Genomic DNA, 16,828 nt, shown 5'->3' with positions numbered 1-16,828 from the left:
CGCTTTATGGAAGCCTTTTTCTGTAGTGATTACTCCAATTTTCAAGAAACCAGAGGAGGAAGCATTTGTCATCAAGGGCCAGAAAGAATAAATTGCTTGGGTCTTAAATGAGCCAGACCAAAAAGTACCTTATGTTGTCTAAGCTGTAACTACATGCTCAATTTTATAAATCAGGTTTGGTCAAAACTAAGTTTTTCTTGGCTGTGAATTTGCTGAAGATGTTTCCAAATACACTGAGGGCTGGGGAATCTGCTGATTGCAACTTTGAGAAAAGGAGGGGGCAGACTCAACTCTTTGAGAGAATCAATCCACAGAGGAACCCACAGGTGTTTCATGGTGGCCTTTGCAGAGCTACTGCTAATTGTGAGATGTGCCCCATTGTTGCTCTAACACCAATTAAGGCAAAGAAAGAGCACCCAAAGTGAAATTTCCAAAACTCATTATAACTGTGTTTCACTGCTAAAGACAAAGCAGAAAGACATTCCAGTGTGTGCTGGATCTAGAGATGGGTAGTTTGCGAAGGAGGAAGAAGCAGAAAATATCTGACAGAAAGAGGATAAAGTGGGCCATCTGAAACAACAGATAGATATATCAGCTGGGCCAAAAAATAATAAACTGGGACGTTGGTTAGGAATTCATGGATTTGTAGCCGTGTAAAGGCTGGTGCTTGACTCTTAACTCCATCTTTTGCTAAGATGCTAGACAAGTTCATCTTTTGAAAATTAGCACATGTGACTAAATACACAATGATAAAAGCACTTATATTATTTCCATAAAGTCCCCTGACAGCCATTTGAATGCAAATTGAGCAGAAAAAAACCCTGTTTAAATGAATTAACAAGGAAAGGCAGCAGGGGATGTGGGGGAAGAAACAGGACTGAATACAGACATACTAGATACAACCCCTTAAAAATAGAGTTGGTTCACATTCAGTATAATTAAAGGAGGCATTTCATATACAATTATTTAGGGTCACAGGACTCAATTTATCCAGCTTGTGTGCACTGATACAGTCAAGATAGTGAAACGTTTCATCTATTTCATCTATTTCAATACTGCAAAGCAGGGACTGCCTGTTATGTGTTTGTTTTCTTGCTTTTGTCTCAATGAACAAAAGAAACAGCAACCTCTTAATTGAAAAGATAACATCACAGAATTGAAATGATACAGCACAAAAATTGTGCCACATGTTTAGAATCTGCAGTAAACTTACTCATCTTGGTGAGCCTCTGTTACTGTGCTTGCTGAGCTGGGGTGTGCGCGAGCTGTAGAAGATTGATGACTGTTAGAAGATTTACAAGAAAGCTAAAATTAAGCAGGTAACCAGTTTATTTTATCTTGAAAACTGTGAAGTAAGACAAAAGTTTGTACCACTTCAGTGTGTGGTAGATTATTTAGACTGCTTTTTTCTGAGAAAGGGATACACTGGTCAGTGCAAACTTTTGGTTCTCAGCTGCTGCCCTACATTGCCATAGTGGAAACTGAGGCTGAAGATGAGGAGTGAGGACAGAAATAAACTTCTCATAAATGCACCGCCAAAGAAACCAGATGGAGAATGCAGGTTCACCTGGGTATTAGTCATCCCAAAGCATTTCATTGGAAAGCATTCATGAAAATAAGATGGATGGAACTTAATCTTGTATGAAGTAGTATGGAGTAAACAACTCCAGAGGGAAACCAGGAAGAAGCAAGGCATATACTCTCTCCACATGTACCTAAAACAAGCATCTGCTGCAATATATCTGCATGCAGTCCTTCAGATCATCAAGAGCAGTAGGTAGGAACAGACCAATTGAAAAACTAAGTATGGATTGCAAGAAGTGGCACAAGTGACTCACAGTTGAACAGTGTTCAATTGCCATTCAGCTCTGGTGAGTCAGGGATAACTGTACAGATGGATATATCATGTTCAGAAGAGATGTAATATGGCACATCTAATTTACAAGTATATTTTCATTTGAAAATAAGTTACTTAATCATAAATAACTTCCGTTTAAGAAAATTTTAATTTCTTTCCCTGTTTTTCCAATAAAATTGTGAATCAATATAGTTCAACATATTTGAGGCTGAAGTGGCCACATAGCACAATTCAGTTTAAATAGAATCAGTTTGAACTTTGCCTCAAAATTAGAAAATATTTTATTTGAATTATAGTAAAAAACAAATAACACATTTAAATAACTGTCCATCAATCCAATAGTTACAGAGGGTTAGAAATAGGCAGTAGAACAGATTCCAAACAGTGAACAGATATCCTTTCTTTATGGCTAGCTGGGTTTGACTTCATATGGCTTAAAAGATATATGCGAATGTCTAGTTACAGCTGAAAGAAATTAACTACATCCAACAGATCCTTTCTTGTACAGACCACATAAAAAGATAAATCTATGAAATGTTTAGATAAAAGACTCTTTAAAATTAGTCTTTCATGAAAACCGTCATTCAATCATCTTCTTAATGTGATGCAAGAAGTAAATATACAGTGGCTGTACCAGTAAAATTACACTGTTGTACACATTGCCTACCTAAAATCATAGTACTGCAATGAAAATCACCGATTTTTCCCAAAGGATTCTGACAAAACTAAAATTCAAGCCATGCTGGGGACACAACCTTGTCTCCCCTGCAGAACAGCTGTGGAAGAGAGTTATAACTGTTTGCAAGGTGCTAGAGAACTGCGTGCTAGTTGTGATTAGTGAAATGGAGCCCCTTGTTACCAGACAAATTTCATTGAGTTACCAAAGTGAAAGTGCCTTGGGAAGCTTAACATGAAAGGATTACAAACTTGCTTTGCTGGTCTCATCTGTGGGAGGCCTTAGTTGCATAGGGAAAGCACTGCAGTGAGAGCCTATGTTTAAACACCAGCACTGCTTCAGAGTTCAGATGATCTTTAGGTCAAAAACATTCTGCATTTGATCTCTCTCTCTGCCAAATGGAAGAAAAAAAGTCCTCACTTTTGTAAAGAATAGAGTGAGGCTTAATGCTGTGGGCTTGTAAAGCTATTTGAATAACAAAGGAGACAGAGCTATAGCAGAATAATGATGCTAAGTCAGGATGTTCCAACAACACAAAACTATGGCACTGATTAAATATTGATGTGAGAAAAAGAGAATTGGTAGAAGTAGATCACTATATCAGACAAAACATCTTCCCTAGAGAGCTAACAGCTAGTACTCCCCAGACAGACATTCAAAGGCACTCCATGAAACCTAGATAAAAATGGGAAAACATTGACACAACTTCATGTTTTAACTGTTCTGTCTGGATTGCAAGATAGCTACAGGTCATGCAGCAGTTGCTGTCTGAAAATATGCATGCTTCAAACTATTGCCTACACCTGTAAACAACTGTTTATGTGATCATGGTCTGAATGTCTGCAGCACAATGGGTCTCAGCTCAAATCCAATGGACAATGGAGATTCTGTGGAAGGCTCCAGACAAAACTGGCATCCTTGAAAGACAGCACTACAGCCTTAGTACTCTCCACACTAAGTTGTATGTAAAATTCTCAAAAAAGCCTTTTCTCCAAGCAAGATTTCAATTGCTTGAGAGAGGGAGAGGGAATCTGAGATAAACAGTCAATTAAGAAAATATTTCCCAGAATGATTTTGAGATGTTGTCTGGTAATGGTCTGAGCAGAGATGCTGTGCCATGTTTTTAAGGGAAGTAAGTTGTGCTGTTGGGCAGCCTTTGTGCCAAACTGTGCCACAGACACTACCTTCTGCAGCTAAGTCACTGCTCAAGGCACTCCCAGGTCTCATAGCTACTATGGCTGTATGAGAAGAGGTATCACATCCTTTGGATGTTGGGGCCTTATTCAGGATCTTGAAGATCAAGAAAAGAAGCAGCAAATATATAAAAGTTGGTTTCTATGCTTTTAGCTGAATAGGTAAGGTGAGGACAAGTGTTCTGAACCAGTCGGTTTCTGGGCAGGTGCCAGACCTACCTATTCAGGGAACCACACAATGGCCTTGAGATGGGAAAAAAAAATCAAGTAAACCTGCCTGTCCTGGGGAAAAACAGCAGAGTGACCTGGTCAGTCAAAGAGAAAAAATTTGACTCTTCTACCTGGTCCTTGAGACCCACATCCATGATACCATGACCAAGGATTAGAGGGTTGTTTTGAAGGTGATGGATCAATAAACTAAACCTCTGTTTCTGAACTACATTTGTCTTGTGTGAGATAAAGTGATACTTATCTTCCCTTCTAGTCAGGTAATATAGATTTGCTAAATTTACCCTGCACCCATTCTCTGCTAAGGAAATGCTCTCTTTCTCCAAATATTTTTGTCCTGTCTCTTCATTCACTGAAGATTTTCATCCACTGGACACTCATTCCACGCTGTGTAAATGCTGCAGATATGCAACAAATTCACAGATGAAGCGAAAAAGTTATAATCCCAATGGTTTCTGAGACCATCAGCACCACAGGGAGCTGTAAGTCTCTGTCAAAGCACTGATAAACTGCTTTAGCATGAAGGTAGGCGAGTCATGATCTAATTTTGACGCTTGGGATAACTTCAGGAGGACAGGGAATTCTATTGGGCATCAAAATCAGACCATGTGCTATTTGGAAAGGTGTGTAATAAAAAGATATACAGAGAAATGGGGACAGATGACAAAATTTCAAAATAAAGTAAATTATAGGTATGCATATCTACTAAAGTAGTTCTGATAATATTTACATCCTTTGAAACAGTGTAATATTTTTTATTTTTTTTTCAACGCATTTTCTCTGAGTGCATTTTGAGCATATACAAGGATCTTTCCCACAGGACTCCTTAATTGAGTTACTTTGGTAATATTTTTCTGTCTGAATTTTCTATAATTTTAGTTTAAGAAACTGAATCTGATATACTGTGGCCTTAAAGTAACAACAGAATATAGACATGCAGAACAGACACTGCTCAATAGAAGCAAGTCATTTTGACAGGTGAAGAAAAATCCAAGCAATTCTGAATGAGAAATAAATATTGAAACAATTTATGTACTCCAGATATCACAGCCCATAAATGATTACATTAAGGAGATATTTTATAAAATGCATGTAGACAAGATTTTTCCTTTGTTCTGTAACCACAGATATGGCTAAAGTTTCCTCATAGGAAACTTTAAAGTGGGGGGAAAAAATGATGGCATTTTCTTTACCATATGGAGGTCTACATATTTCAGTACAGTGATGGTATCCAACATGCTTATCCACACTCCCACTTGACTCTACATCTGTCTAACTACCCAGGAGAGTGATGCATCTGGAAAGGTTGAATAGGCCAAGGGAGTTTACATGTATTTTGCAATGTTCTTGAGAAAATTTACTGGAGGGAGGTCAACATGTCTTTTTTCTTGTATCTCTTCAAATTAAATAAAAACACATTGTATGTTATCTGAACATCCTGACATCTAGGTTTATTTGTTAGTTTGTTTGTTTTCTCTAAAAGTGCAGAAATGTATTTAAAAGTGTTTGCTTTTGAGAGCCTTGTATGCAAGGGGAATGCTTGAGAGGGCGTAATATGAGGATTAGTACTGAGTAACAGATGTAGATGAAGAGAAAAAACAGGTTTCTGATGGAACAGATTACAGCAGAAAATGCTTTCTGAAGAAGTTCATAGAGTTGCACTCCAAAAATTAGCATCTTTGTTATTTATGGTAGTGATTCATGATAGCCTGTGACAAGATGCATAGGAATGGGGGATGTCCCTGAGAGTAATGGGGAGGGCTGAGCAGTGCCAGGGAAAAGGACTCCCCTGGGGGAGGGGAGACCTTTCACATGCCTCCTCTGTCCATGCAGCCGGCCAAGGCACAGGCTTTGATCTGCTCAGGATGACAGTGAGCCAAACTGTCCCTCATTCAAATGAATCCACCAGACAGTTGTGAGACATTCCTCAAAGGGTCACCAGCAAAGGGCTGCGGAGGAGGGCAGCTCCAGCCATGCTCCTGTGTAACATCTCACAGCCTCACCACCTGCTGCAATTTCCCCCTGCATCGGGCTCAATTTGTATGCAAATCCTCCCTCATTTATTCTTGCTCCCTTCGGAAAGGACAAATTAAGTATAATAACTGTAATTGCTTTAATAACATGAAGAAAATGACACCTTTATGGGACCAATAATCAAAGACTGAGACAGTAATACAGCATGACAGGTGTGAAGGCATGCCACCAGCAGTGATTTTCCCATTTCAGTACTTCTCTCGTCACCTTGAAAAGTGCTTGTCTTGGAAAACCAGGCATGGCTGGTCCCTGGCTGTAAACTCCACACCAATCCTGACAAGCCAGGTGGGGTTCCTGTGGTAAAGGCACCACTAGCAAGCAGCTCCACTGGAGCAGCCGCTGCAGATCACTAGCACCCACCCCTGGAGGACATGGGTTGGCATTACTTGGTGAGGTAGAGCTATTGAGGCCTCCTCAAACTGATGTCTCCCCTCAGCTCCGTGGCAAACAAATATCTAATGGCTAATAGTTCACAGCCTCAGGCAGATGCTCATCCCTGAGAAGGCATCAATGTTGGAGATTTCAGTGCCATTCAGAATAGTGGCTCACACCTCACCAGGCTCATCTTCTGCATTCCTTATGCAGAACCAGACATTATCTAATTTTGGCAACTTTTTCTGGTTTAATTCTGACATTAGTAAATGAGAATCAACTTTCAGCATGGTCAGCTGGAGCAAGGCACAATTGATCTTGGCTTTTGGTTATACTCAAAGCCATCTACTAACAGTTACATTTTCTAGCTTTTTGTATTGTAAAGTGTAATTTTGATCATAAAAGAGAGTCTCAGAACTATCCTCCTATAATAGTCTCTGCTTTGATGAAAGATAAACCCAGCATCAAAAATCAATTACTGTATGAACCAGAGTTCCCACCCAAAATAAGCAGATACGGAAACACAAAAGATGATGAGAAAATGAGCCTTCATGCATAATCTGATTAAGAAAGAACAGAATACTCTGTCTCATGACAACCATGAATGAACTGGTCCTTGGATGCCAGGAGAATTCCAGACCTGTGTTAACAACCACTCCAAGGGCACACTTGTGCGACACAGAATGACAGAGATGTGCAAACAGGTTTGAACATCAAGGGGTTTTAAAATGTTATATGCAGGCAGAAATTAAAAGGATCCAGTCACTAACTGGAAACATTGACTCGTAGTGAAAACCTCCTTAGGCCTTAATCAGGTTAGATGTGAAATGGTTATCACAGATCAAGCACTTGAGAATATTCTAATGACTGGTATCCACATACCACACTTGAAAGAAAAAATAGTTTCTGTTTAATTTGTTTTGAACCAAAACCTAAAATCAAAACTTCATTCTGAATCTCTCATAAGCAGACAGAACAAGATTCACCATCCCACAGTGGTTTTATGGAAGATTTGTCCTCATTATTGAGAACCTAGAAAAAAATATATTTCTAATCTACAAGCACAGCATGCATTTTCTTAAATGTCTATGTCACCAATACATCTACATATGAAACCACCATCTTTGACCTTGATATTAAAATTCTTCAGAGATCAAAAGTGAGTGCTAAAAATAGGCAAGATATTTATATAGCCCATAATAGTAGAATCCTATATTACTGGCACCTCTCAGTGGAGACAGGCCTGAAGCAAAATCTCAGGTCTGCACATCATACCAAGAAAAGAAAACAAACAAAGAGCTGATGTTCCATCTCAGATCTCAGAGGGTTATCAGGAATGCTCCTTGTTCTGTTAAATACTTTGGTGGATGGATGTTTGGTGTTCTTAATGCTCCAGAAATTAAAAATAAATTTAAAAAAAAAAAAAAAATCTAGAAAAGGAAAAGGAGCTCTCTTTAGTCTGAGAGTAAGCCCTGAAGTCATCTTGCCATGTAAATGAAATGAAAGAACACCAAAGAAAAAAGACTCAGCAATATGCAACATACTCCTATCTTTGGGTAAACATTTGTTTGCAATATCTTTTGAAAATAATACTGTCAACTTCAGTGATTGACGATTTCACCCCATTTATCACTGACAACCAGAATTATTTTTTCAGCTGTGGGTCATGTTAATTGTGGAAGCTAATAGGAAGGAATGTGAGGTAAATGGTCTTAATACCTTTAGTATATGTGATGACTTTCACAGACTTAAGTACTGTATTTACTGTAACCAAAAGGTCATGCTCTATATCTTAAAGGCAAAAGTGAACTTTTCTGCATCAATCACACTCCTGAAAATCATGCAAAAAATATTTTAGATAAGGCAATTAGCATTTCTAAAAATCAACCTTAGTTTCAAATACTTGAAGGAAGTTCAATTTAATTCTTTTAATTCTGCCACTCATGTGTAAACTAGAGAGAATTACAGCTACCTAGCTGGCAAACAAAGCAATTTATTAAAAATGGACTAATGCTGTTATAGCTCATATTACTGAAAATGAATGCTAATTTCTTCTCTGCAGCAAGATAAATCTTGAGAAAATCATGATATTGCATTCCTGTTAGACAAAAAAAGAAGAAAGAAGTTTTCCAGATATTGCAGTTAATCAGTGTTAATTTTAAATGGTGCCAATACCATTCATACCTTGAATCTCTGGGTCCTACAAAAATACCATACATGGAAATGCTATAATAAAATAGTTCTGATGTAGTTTAGTAAACAGGTATTTGTTTTCACAAGCATTAAGTTTTCACAAGCATTAAAACTTGACACTGGCAGGAATGGGGTGTTTGAAAGTTACAATTATACAGTAATTTGGGTGTAAGTTTCTCTGAGGAAGTTCTAGAATATGTGCCTTCAAATAAATGAGGTGACAAAAGACAGAAAACGCTATTTTAATGTATGTTAACAGAACACAAAATGGATTAATTTCTATAGATGAGATTTTTAAATTCCCAACTTTAATGCACAGCTGGAATTATTGCTTTAAAGGGACTATATTGAAACTGATAAGCCCAAAATGTTAACGTACTATAAAATTATACTCTTTACATTTTTTTTTACAGAATGCTTTTTTGATCCTGAAATATCTATCAACCTTCTGAATTCAAGACTTTCATATTGTGAAAACACCAAATACTTTGCTATGTGATTGGCTGTTAAACTTGTTTCGGTTTTGCAACATTTGTATGCAAGTCATGGTTTCCTCTCTCCTGCATACCATCTCTGGGATTATGCATTTGAACATTACCAGACCTTTTGTTTGGGATTTCCATGACTTAGCATTTCAGCTGGCAGTGTTTTATAACAGGTTATACGGCTCCTATATTTCAACATTCAATGTTTCCTTTGAAAGATGGCAGCTCTTCATATATGGAAGTTGCAAACCTACAAAGGGATTTTTGTCTTCTTTTACTTATTATATGCAAATGCTTTCTAGTGCACACTGAAATACAATAAATTATAGTTTTGTGGCATGGCAATAAAACGAACAATAGCATTTCACTTTTGCAAGGTGATAGGTGAAAAAAGAAGTACTGTGGTGGCTGGTTTTATTTGTTGACAATTTTAGGTATAATTCATGCCTCTTGCTTCTTAGCAAGTGGGCAGGTTTTCAAATATATATATATATATATATATATAGTTATATATATAGATTTTTCATATGTGAGAAAATGTTTCTGTACTTAGAAATTAATTACAACAGCTTTTTATTACAAATATGGTCTTTACCAAAACCAGCCTGGAGGAGACTGAGGGATTTCATCACAGTCTACAACTTCCTCGTGAGGGGAAGCAGAGAGGCAGGCACTGATCTCTGCTCTGAGTGACCAGTGACACGATCCAAGGCAATGGCCTGGAGTTGTGTCAGGGGAGGTTTGGGTTGGATATCAGGAAAAGCTTCTTCACCCAGGGTATGACTGAGCACTGGAACAACTCCCCAGGGAAATGGTCATAGCACCAAGCCTGACAGAGTTCAAGAGGCATTTGCACAATGCTCTTGGGCACATGGCACCATCCTTGGGGATGATGCTGTGCAGGGTCAGGAGTTGGACTCAGTGATCCTTGTGGGTTCCTTCCAACTCAGAATATTCTGTGATTCAGGCTATTTTCAGGTGAAGAATGTCACTTTTGCCATAATCATCCCAAGCCAGTACAGGACCTTTTGCTGATTACTTCAACTGGGTTTTCTGTAAACCTGACAAGAAGATTAAAATACTTTTGTTGTCTCCCAGTTTATTGCCACAGGCAACTGGAGCTCCATAGACTACTGTTAGTAGCAATACTGACATTCACATCTCTGCCTTTCCTAGAGAGACTCAGTGATTAAAAATCAAGGTATATTTAAGAAATTATAAAAGGAACTGCTGACATGTTTGATGCACAAGCATGTCCTCCATGAGTAAGGTTGTCCTGAATATATCCCATTAAAACTTACCAGAATACCACATATTACATTTTCCTATGAAATCCAGTGAATGAACAAGAATTATATATAGCCTATTTTGGCTTCTCTAAACATAGCTGTGATAAAAGCTATAATATATTATAAGCAGGTAGAATTAAGAATAAATATCTCAGAACTATTTAAATTACACTTCATCTTCACTCAAACCCACACAATGAAATTAGTCAGTTCACTCATGAGGGTAGAGGATAGAAAAGGGTAATGATCTTCTTCAGTGTCTTCACCCAACAGAATTCAGTACAGGGTACTTGATTTCAGGTGTCCCTTTTAAGTACAGATGCTGAAAAAGGTACTTTTTTTGTTTATATGCAGGATGTGGGACTCCTTCTTATCCTCATGTTAACCTGGGCCCTGGATGACTAATCCTACAGCTGACACAAACAGATGTTTTTATTTGTTTAAACTATTAGGTCAAAGGGCTAATGAGCTAATGAAAATTCTTTTAAGAGCTATCAAACGAGGCATGATTAGTTGGTTTTCAGTTCTTATTTGTATGAAACAAAAGGATTAAAAAGAATTCTCAGTATAAAAATCTTCCATTTCATTCCTAGACTTGGTTAAGAAACAGAATTAAAAAACAGCGACATGAAAAAAAGCATACCTCAGTAATTGCATTAGCATCTCCAGTCTGGTTTAGCAGTGGTGTTCTTCCATCAGCTTTTACAACTTGCATTGTGAGAGTACCTTCTACCCAAACACTGTTTGACAGGATAACACTGAGTTGTTTCAGCAAGTTTCTATTTTTCCCAGAATATATTCCTTTGCTCAGCTTCTGTAACTTCTGGTTTTTATATGTATTTTGCCACATCATTTATTTAAAAAGAATTTCTAGTCACATAAAGATGTCCCTCAATTTAATATTATGGAATAATTGTGCAGGGATTATTCCAATCTCTGTTTCACCAATAAACTCACAATATCTTTCAGATACACTTCCAGAGTAACAACATCTTGCTGTGGAAAGAAATGAGCAGATTTTTGGAAGTTTCTATTTCACATGTATGTACATGAATGTTCAACTATGTATGCTGCACATTCATGTACATACATATGAAATAGAATGTGAATATATGTATGTATATGTACCAATGATTATAGAGTAGTATTTGTTTTCACTTATGAGTAAATAATTTATCTTGAAGAATCCAAATCAAGGTAATTTGCCATGCTCCCAAACTGGCTACTTACTCAAGAAACAGAAACTTATCAAGTCAATTTGACACAGTGTTTATTTTCTTTTTTTTTTCTTTTTTTTCTTTTTTTTTGATAGTGGAAATCATGTATAAATCACAAACAGTACAAGTTCCCCATGTCAGCAGTTGACCACTTGATTGGGTCAACTTCTGTGTATAGACACTGTATTTTTAGTATAAAGTCAAGATAATATGGCAGTTAACTAATACTTTTGACTACAGTAAAGATACAAACTTTCGTAATATAAATTAATTGCCATTACAAAAAGGCAACTGTATTAAGTAATACGGTACAAAAATCTGCAACTTCTATAAATATAATGAAATGCAAGAAGTTAAACGAAATAATACATCACAGATTTTTGTATAGCGCGTTTGAATAGGCAAGCTAAGATACACATGGAGCATTATACAGCAAGAAAGAATATCAAAATCCACTAAGACTTAACTTTTAAGCCATACAAATGCTAGAAGTACAAGTACAGGACACAACATGAAGCAGTTAAGATTACCAGCTCAGAGTGGGCAGACAAAGAAGCCTTACTGATGAGTTGTAAAGCATTAGGTAGCAGACAGAAGGTTGTCAAAACCAGCTGCTGTTGGATACTGATTGATAATGTTTTCATTCTGACGGCTGAGACACTGCAGACAGCCACAGGTCTGAGAAGAAGCCCAGTGTGGGCACACACACATACACACAAAGTAATTTAACAGATGGCTAAAGAACATTAAAGCACAATATCTTTTTTTAAAAAGACAATGTTCACTCCCTAATGAACTTGCATGGAAAGTAAAGCCTAGTGCCCAGTTTATCCCACCTAAATGACAAACACACATGAAAAGATTAAAACAAACAAACAAACCAAATCCAAAGCAGTTGAAATTGGTTATTTGAATGAAAACTGCATGGTGCTTACATATTCTATCATAGCCAGAGCATTCAACAACACTATAGACAAGGAAGTGTGACATGAGCTGCTATGAACATTGTTATCCCCTCATAAAAAGGTGAAGTTGTTTATAGACATTAAAAAGGTACACATCCATTAAGTCCATCTACAACACAAAACCACAGAAGTACTACATTCAAAGTAAAGTTAAGTGTTGGTCTTAGCCTTCAGCAGTTATGAGGTATTGTTTCAACCTGTGATGAGGAATGATCACTGTATTAGTAAGAAAAAGCATACTCAAAATAATTCTGAAAATTAAAATCACTGCTTCTGTGCAGTTGACATTTGCCTAAAAGAAAAATATTGAAGTATCAAAATGTCCTAGTCTAAGTAGCCACTGGCATACTCCAAAACCACATTATCATGGACCTCTTGGGCCCTTCCATGTTACTCATGTAGCACCTTCAAACAGTGCGTAGCTGGGAGATCACAACCAAAAAGTAACATGGAGCCACTGAAGTTTTCGGACCAGACAAACTCTGATGGTAGAAATAAGTACAGTTTCAAGAATGCAATACAGTTGGGCTTATTTTCATCTCCTGTACCTTTTGGTCCATAACTAAACTAAAGCAAGGGAAAATAGTAAAAAAAAAAGTTATTTCACATCTTCTAACTATGGCAAATGAAAAAGCAGTAAAAGCTTGGAATCCCTCATTTTGCCTTCCCAAACTGCTTACCTTCTCTGGGAAATAATGCTCCTTACTCCTCCTCCCCACTTCTTCTTCATTGTCCCTAAACAGAACAGAAATTTTGGGACCTTGTGGAAATCTGGGGACTCTGTAGCCTTTAAGCTCATGCCAGCAAAGAGAGAGTTTGGAAATGTAAATTAGATCCAGCTCCTCTTTAAATCCAAGGAAAGGAACCTCCTTAGCCCCTACACGAGAAACTGATGGGCACCTGGGTCCCAACTAAAGTGTGCAGAGAGAACTGAATCAAAGCAGGACTCCTCTGTGCTTTAAAATGAACAATTCCAGTTTTTGGTTGTTTCCAAGAGTATTAGCAGTGAGACAACTGACCTGGCAGGAAAGAGAATATAAAACAAAGCAAGGACATGCCCTTCAGGCTTCCTGCCTATTCCATCTCAAAATTAAAGGAGTTTACCAGTTTTCCCAGCTTCTTTTTGATAATAGGAAGCAGTTAAAACAGTGGGAGCAATGCAAGAAATTCACGGAAATTGAAAAATAACCAAAAATACCTATGAGAAACCTTTTGTTTAACAAAGAGCAAAATTACAATAGAGAAATGGCTTTTATGAGCATTTAAAAGCTGATCTTTACTATTTTCTTATCCCCAAATAAACTAGTGAGAAACTACAATAAACTTCAAACAGAAGATAGATGCTCAGAATGGAAAGATATGTTGCTTAAAGGCCTGAAAACAAGGCGCTGTGTGTTTGAAGACAGAAGCAGAGTTGACGAGGAACTAACGACACCTCACTCGAGTTTGTGTTTGCAGACACTTTTGCACAAGGGTAGCTGAATGCTCAAGGCACAGCATTCCAGGCGTGCACCAGTCCAGACTGATCTGCACATACCCTGTTGTCACTGTGAACCAGTGGCCTGGCACGTTTCTTTAATGGACAAAATCAGTTTATGAGGTTATCAAAAATCAGCAAAAGGCAGCCAAAATACTGCAAATCTACAACAGGGAAAACATGGAAAGATGAAAAGTGGACTGTGTTACATGAACCAAATCCATGTTTTCTAAATGTATTACAAATGTTTTTTTTTCCAATGACTACTTTTTTGTATTCTAAGTAACACTTAGCCCAGAAGAAATTTGAAAGAACAAGATATGATCCCCTTGAAAAGAGAAGCTTATAGTACGAACAGTGGAAGACCCTGAATTACGGGATAGATGCCTTGGCAATGTTACAATAACTGTAGTAGTCTATGAAGAAGTGATAAAGGAAGTATTTAAAATCACTTATATTTGTAACTAGTAATAAAGCCTCCACAGATGAACTAACAGATATTTGCCCTGCTTTTCTTATGGAAAACTACTTTTAATGAAAACTATTACTTTATCCAACTTCTGCATATTTCTAAAATCTTTCATATACTTCTAAAATCTTTATACTTAGATTACCTGTTTATGTCACATCAGTTTATGTCAGCTATTTTCCCCAAGAAGTCTTATCTGTGCACATCTGTTTATTAGTTTACTTTTCAGCAATCTTCCAGCAAAATACCATACTGCCTCTGGCAGGGTTATGCAGTGACTTCAGAAGACATTCAACTACCTTGTTGAGTCAACTACCTCGACTGTGTTTTCACTCAGTAAAATCTCAGGAATAACCTTTGCATTAACATGAAACTGCTTGCCTTTTAGGTATCCTATTAAAGTTCTCAGTGGCTGTGCTTTTCCATAATGTGAGGTCAATAAACAAGCTGAATTAGACTTGTAAATTCTTTAGACATTAGTTATTTTTTTAAAATTCAAGGTAACATGTGGAATTCCTCCTTTACGAATTATGTTATTTTTGTGCGTGTAAAATTTTCTACCAAGGATGATCACGATGCAAGAAAGCAACATGCAGTGTGCAGATATAGTGGTAAACAAAGAGGAACTTCCTACTTCAGTAGTGTAGACAACTTTACTGGAAATAGTTGTGTACCTGATTCACAGAACATTTATTTTAACCAAAGGGCATTCTGCATTAACTCTGTATGAACAACATATCACAGCTCAGCCTTGATACTACACTGTAATTAAGCTGTGACAGAGTGAGCAGGTACAATGATGCGTGGGAACTTCTTCTTTCTCTTAGCTTTCACATTCTTGAAGGTTCGAAGTCTCTCTCTTCTAGCAAGTTTATTAGAAGGGAGAAGCTGTCTTTTACTGCCTCCATATCATCCAGGGAGCAGGGTTTAAGAATCCAGCGCTTTCCACGTGCAAGTGGCTCAAGTTCAAAATATTTTTTTATCTATTAAGAAAAAAAAAGAGAGACCAATGTATTACATCATGACAACCCTCTGTCTCACATCTAAAAACCAAACCAAACTAGATCAAACAGAACACATGTAAAAAAATCAGGATATTCATTTTTGGAATCTTACCCACAGCTGCTCTTATAATACAGGTTATATGACATGACCTGAAAGTGTTTTCTTTAGGGGTGAGTGACCTGCTTGGAAGCTACCATTCTGCCCATTTAACATTTACCATTTACCATTTAACAGCATGGGAGGTCTGAGAAAGAATTGTACTGACTAGAGGCAAACAGCAAAGCACATGAAACATGTGCTCAAAATTTACCCAAAACAGCAAAAGCAAATAAGAAATTTTAGGTTTTGTTTGCATTTGCATGTTAAAAATGTATGTTTCATTATACTCTTATTGGTAAACACTTAAGATACAGAGTTGGTCACCATAATACTCTAACTTCACAAATTAAACATAAAAAATGTACAGATCCTAAGCATTCCAGTCAAACATGAGCTATAGCATAGCATCTCTTTGTGACCAAAATAAATCTATACAAATAAAAATTCTTCAAAAATTACTTATTTCTTCTAAAATTAAACATGGAAGACTAACACGCTAATGTTAGTAGGATAGTAATAAGTATTATACATGAAACATGATGCAGCTTCTTGGAAACATCAATCATTACTGACATTACAACAACTGCCAAAACACAAACACAGATCCAGAAAGACTGAGAAAGGAAAAAATTTAATTTAGTAGTATACTCCAATCACTTTTCAAAACAGAAAGAACAATATCAAAACATGTTTTTGATGTCTCTTAGAAGAGAACAGCAGCCTTCAGGTTATACTGGTCCACAGTTTACTGTTTTCATAAAATTTTAGTCTTTGAAGGTATTTGACCCAAAATCTACTCATGTTTGACTTGTCCAATAGACTTTTAGTAAAAACTAAAATGCAAAACTATATCACTCAATTCTTCCTACTGTCCATATATCAAAAGAAATACTTAGTCTTGACTTAGTTTGCACGTTCTTGCTCATTGTAATCATTGCCAAATACTCTTAGATTTTTTTAGCACAGAGTGTGCTGTAAATACACAGCACAATTACAGGAACAGTTACTCATAACATGGTAGGCAGTAGAGCAGCACCCTAGACAGGTGATTGGAGCCACACTGTGTAAGGCTCCAATGTGCAGAAGGAATAAAAAGAGGAAGGCGGAAAAAAAAAGGCTTTCAAAGTCCATACAAACTGCAATATCTGTGTAGCTCTTGAAGTGTCTACTGATAGACAAACAACAGTTTTGTTTATCTATTAATGTATAGTAATAGAAGAAACCAAGTTGAGTTGTGTGAACTCACATAATTCAGAATTCAACCATGA

The 16,828-nt window shown here is 37.1% G+C and overlaps 1 protein-coding gene across 4 annotated transcripts in view; it reads right to left on the bottom strand.

Moving 5' to 3' along the window:
- Window positions 1–16,828, bottom strand: part of ARL15 (ARF like GTPase 15) — a 292,380-nt gene that overhangs the window by 34,841 nt on the left and 240,711 nt on the right. For 3 of the 4 annotated variants that reach the window (XM_014259878.2, XM_014259879.2, XM_014259877.2), the window contains one exon: window positions 15,096–15,439. The exons of the other annotated variant lie outside the window; for it this stretch is intronic. In XM_014259878.2, the coding sequence (XP_014115353.1) occupies window positions 15,287–15,439 (153 nt within the window). In that variant the 3' untranslated portion in view covers window positions 15,096–15,286. Of the gene's footprint in view, window positions 1–15,095; window positions 15,440–16,828 lie in introns of those variants that run through there. 4 annotated transcript variants of the gene reach the window in all.

The sequence above is a fragment of the Pseudopodoces humilis genome, chromosome 4, assembly GCF_049639895.1.
Source record: "Pseudopodoces humilis isolate 2021_Gansu_Grassland_sample_001 chromosome 4, ASM4963989v1, whole genome shotgun sequence".
Taxonomy (NCBI): domain Eukaryota; kingdom Metazoa; phylum Chordata; class Aves; order Passeriformes; family Paridae; genus Pseudopodoces; species Pseudopodoces humilis.
The sequence above is the reverse complement of the archived record's forward strand: the minus strand, read 5'-3'. Positions and strand labels throughout refer to the sequence as shown.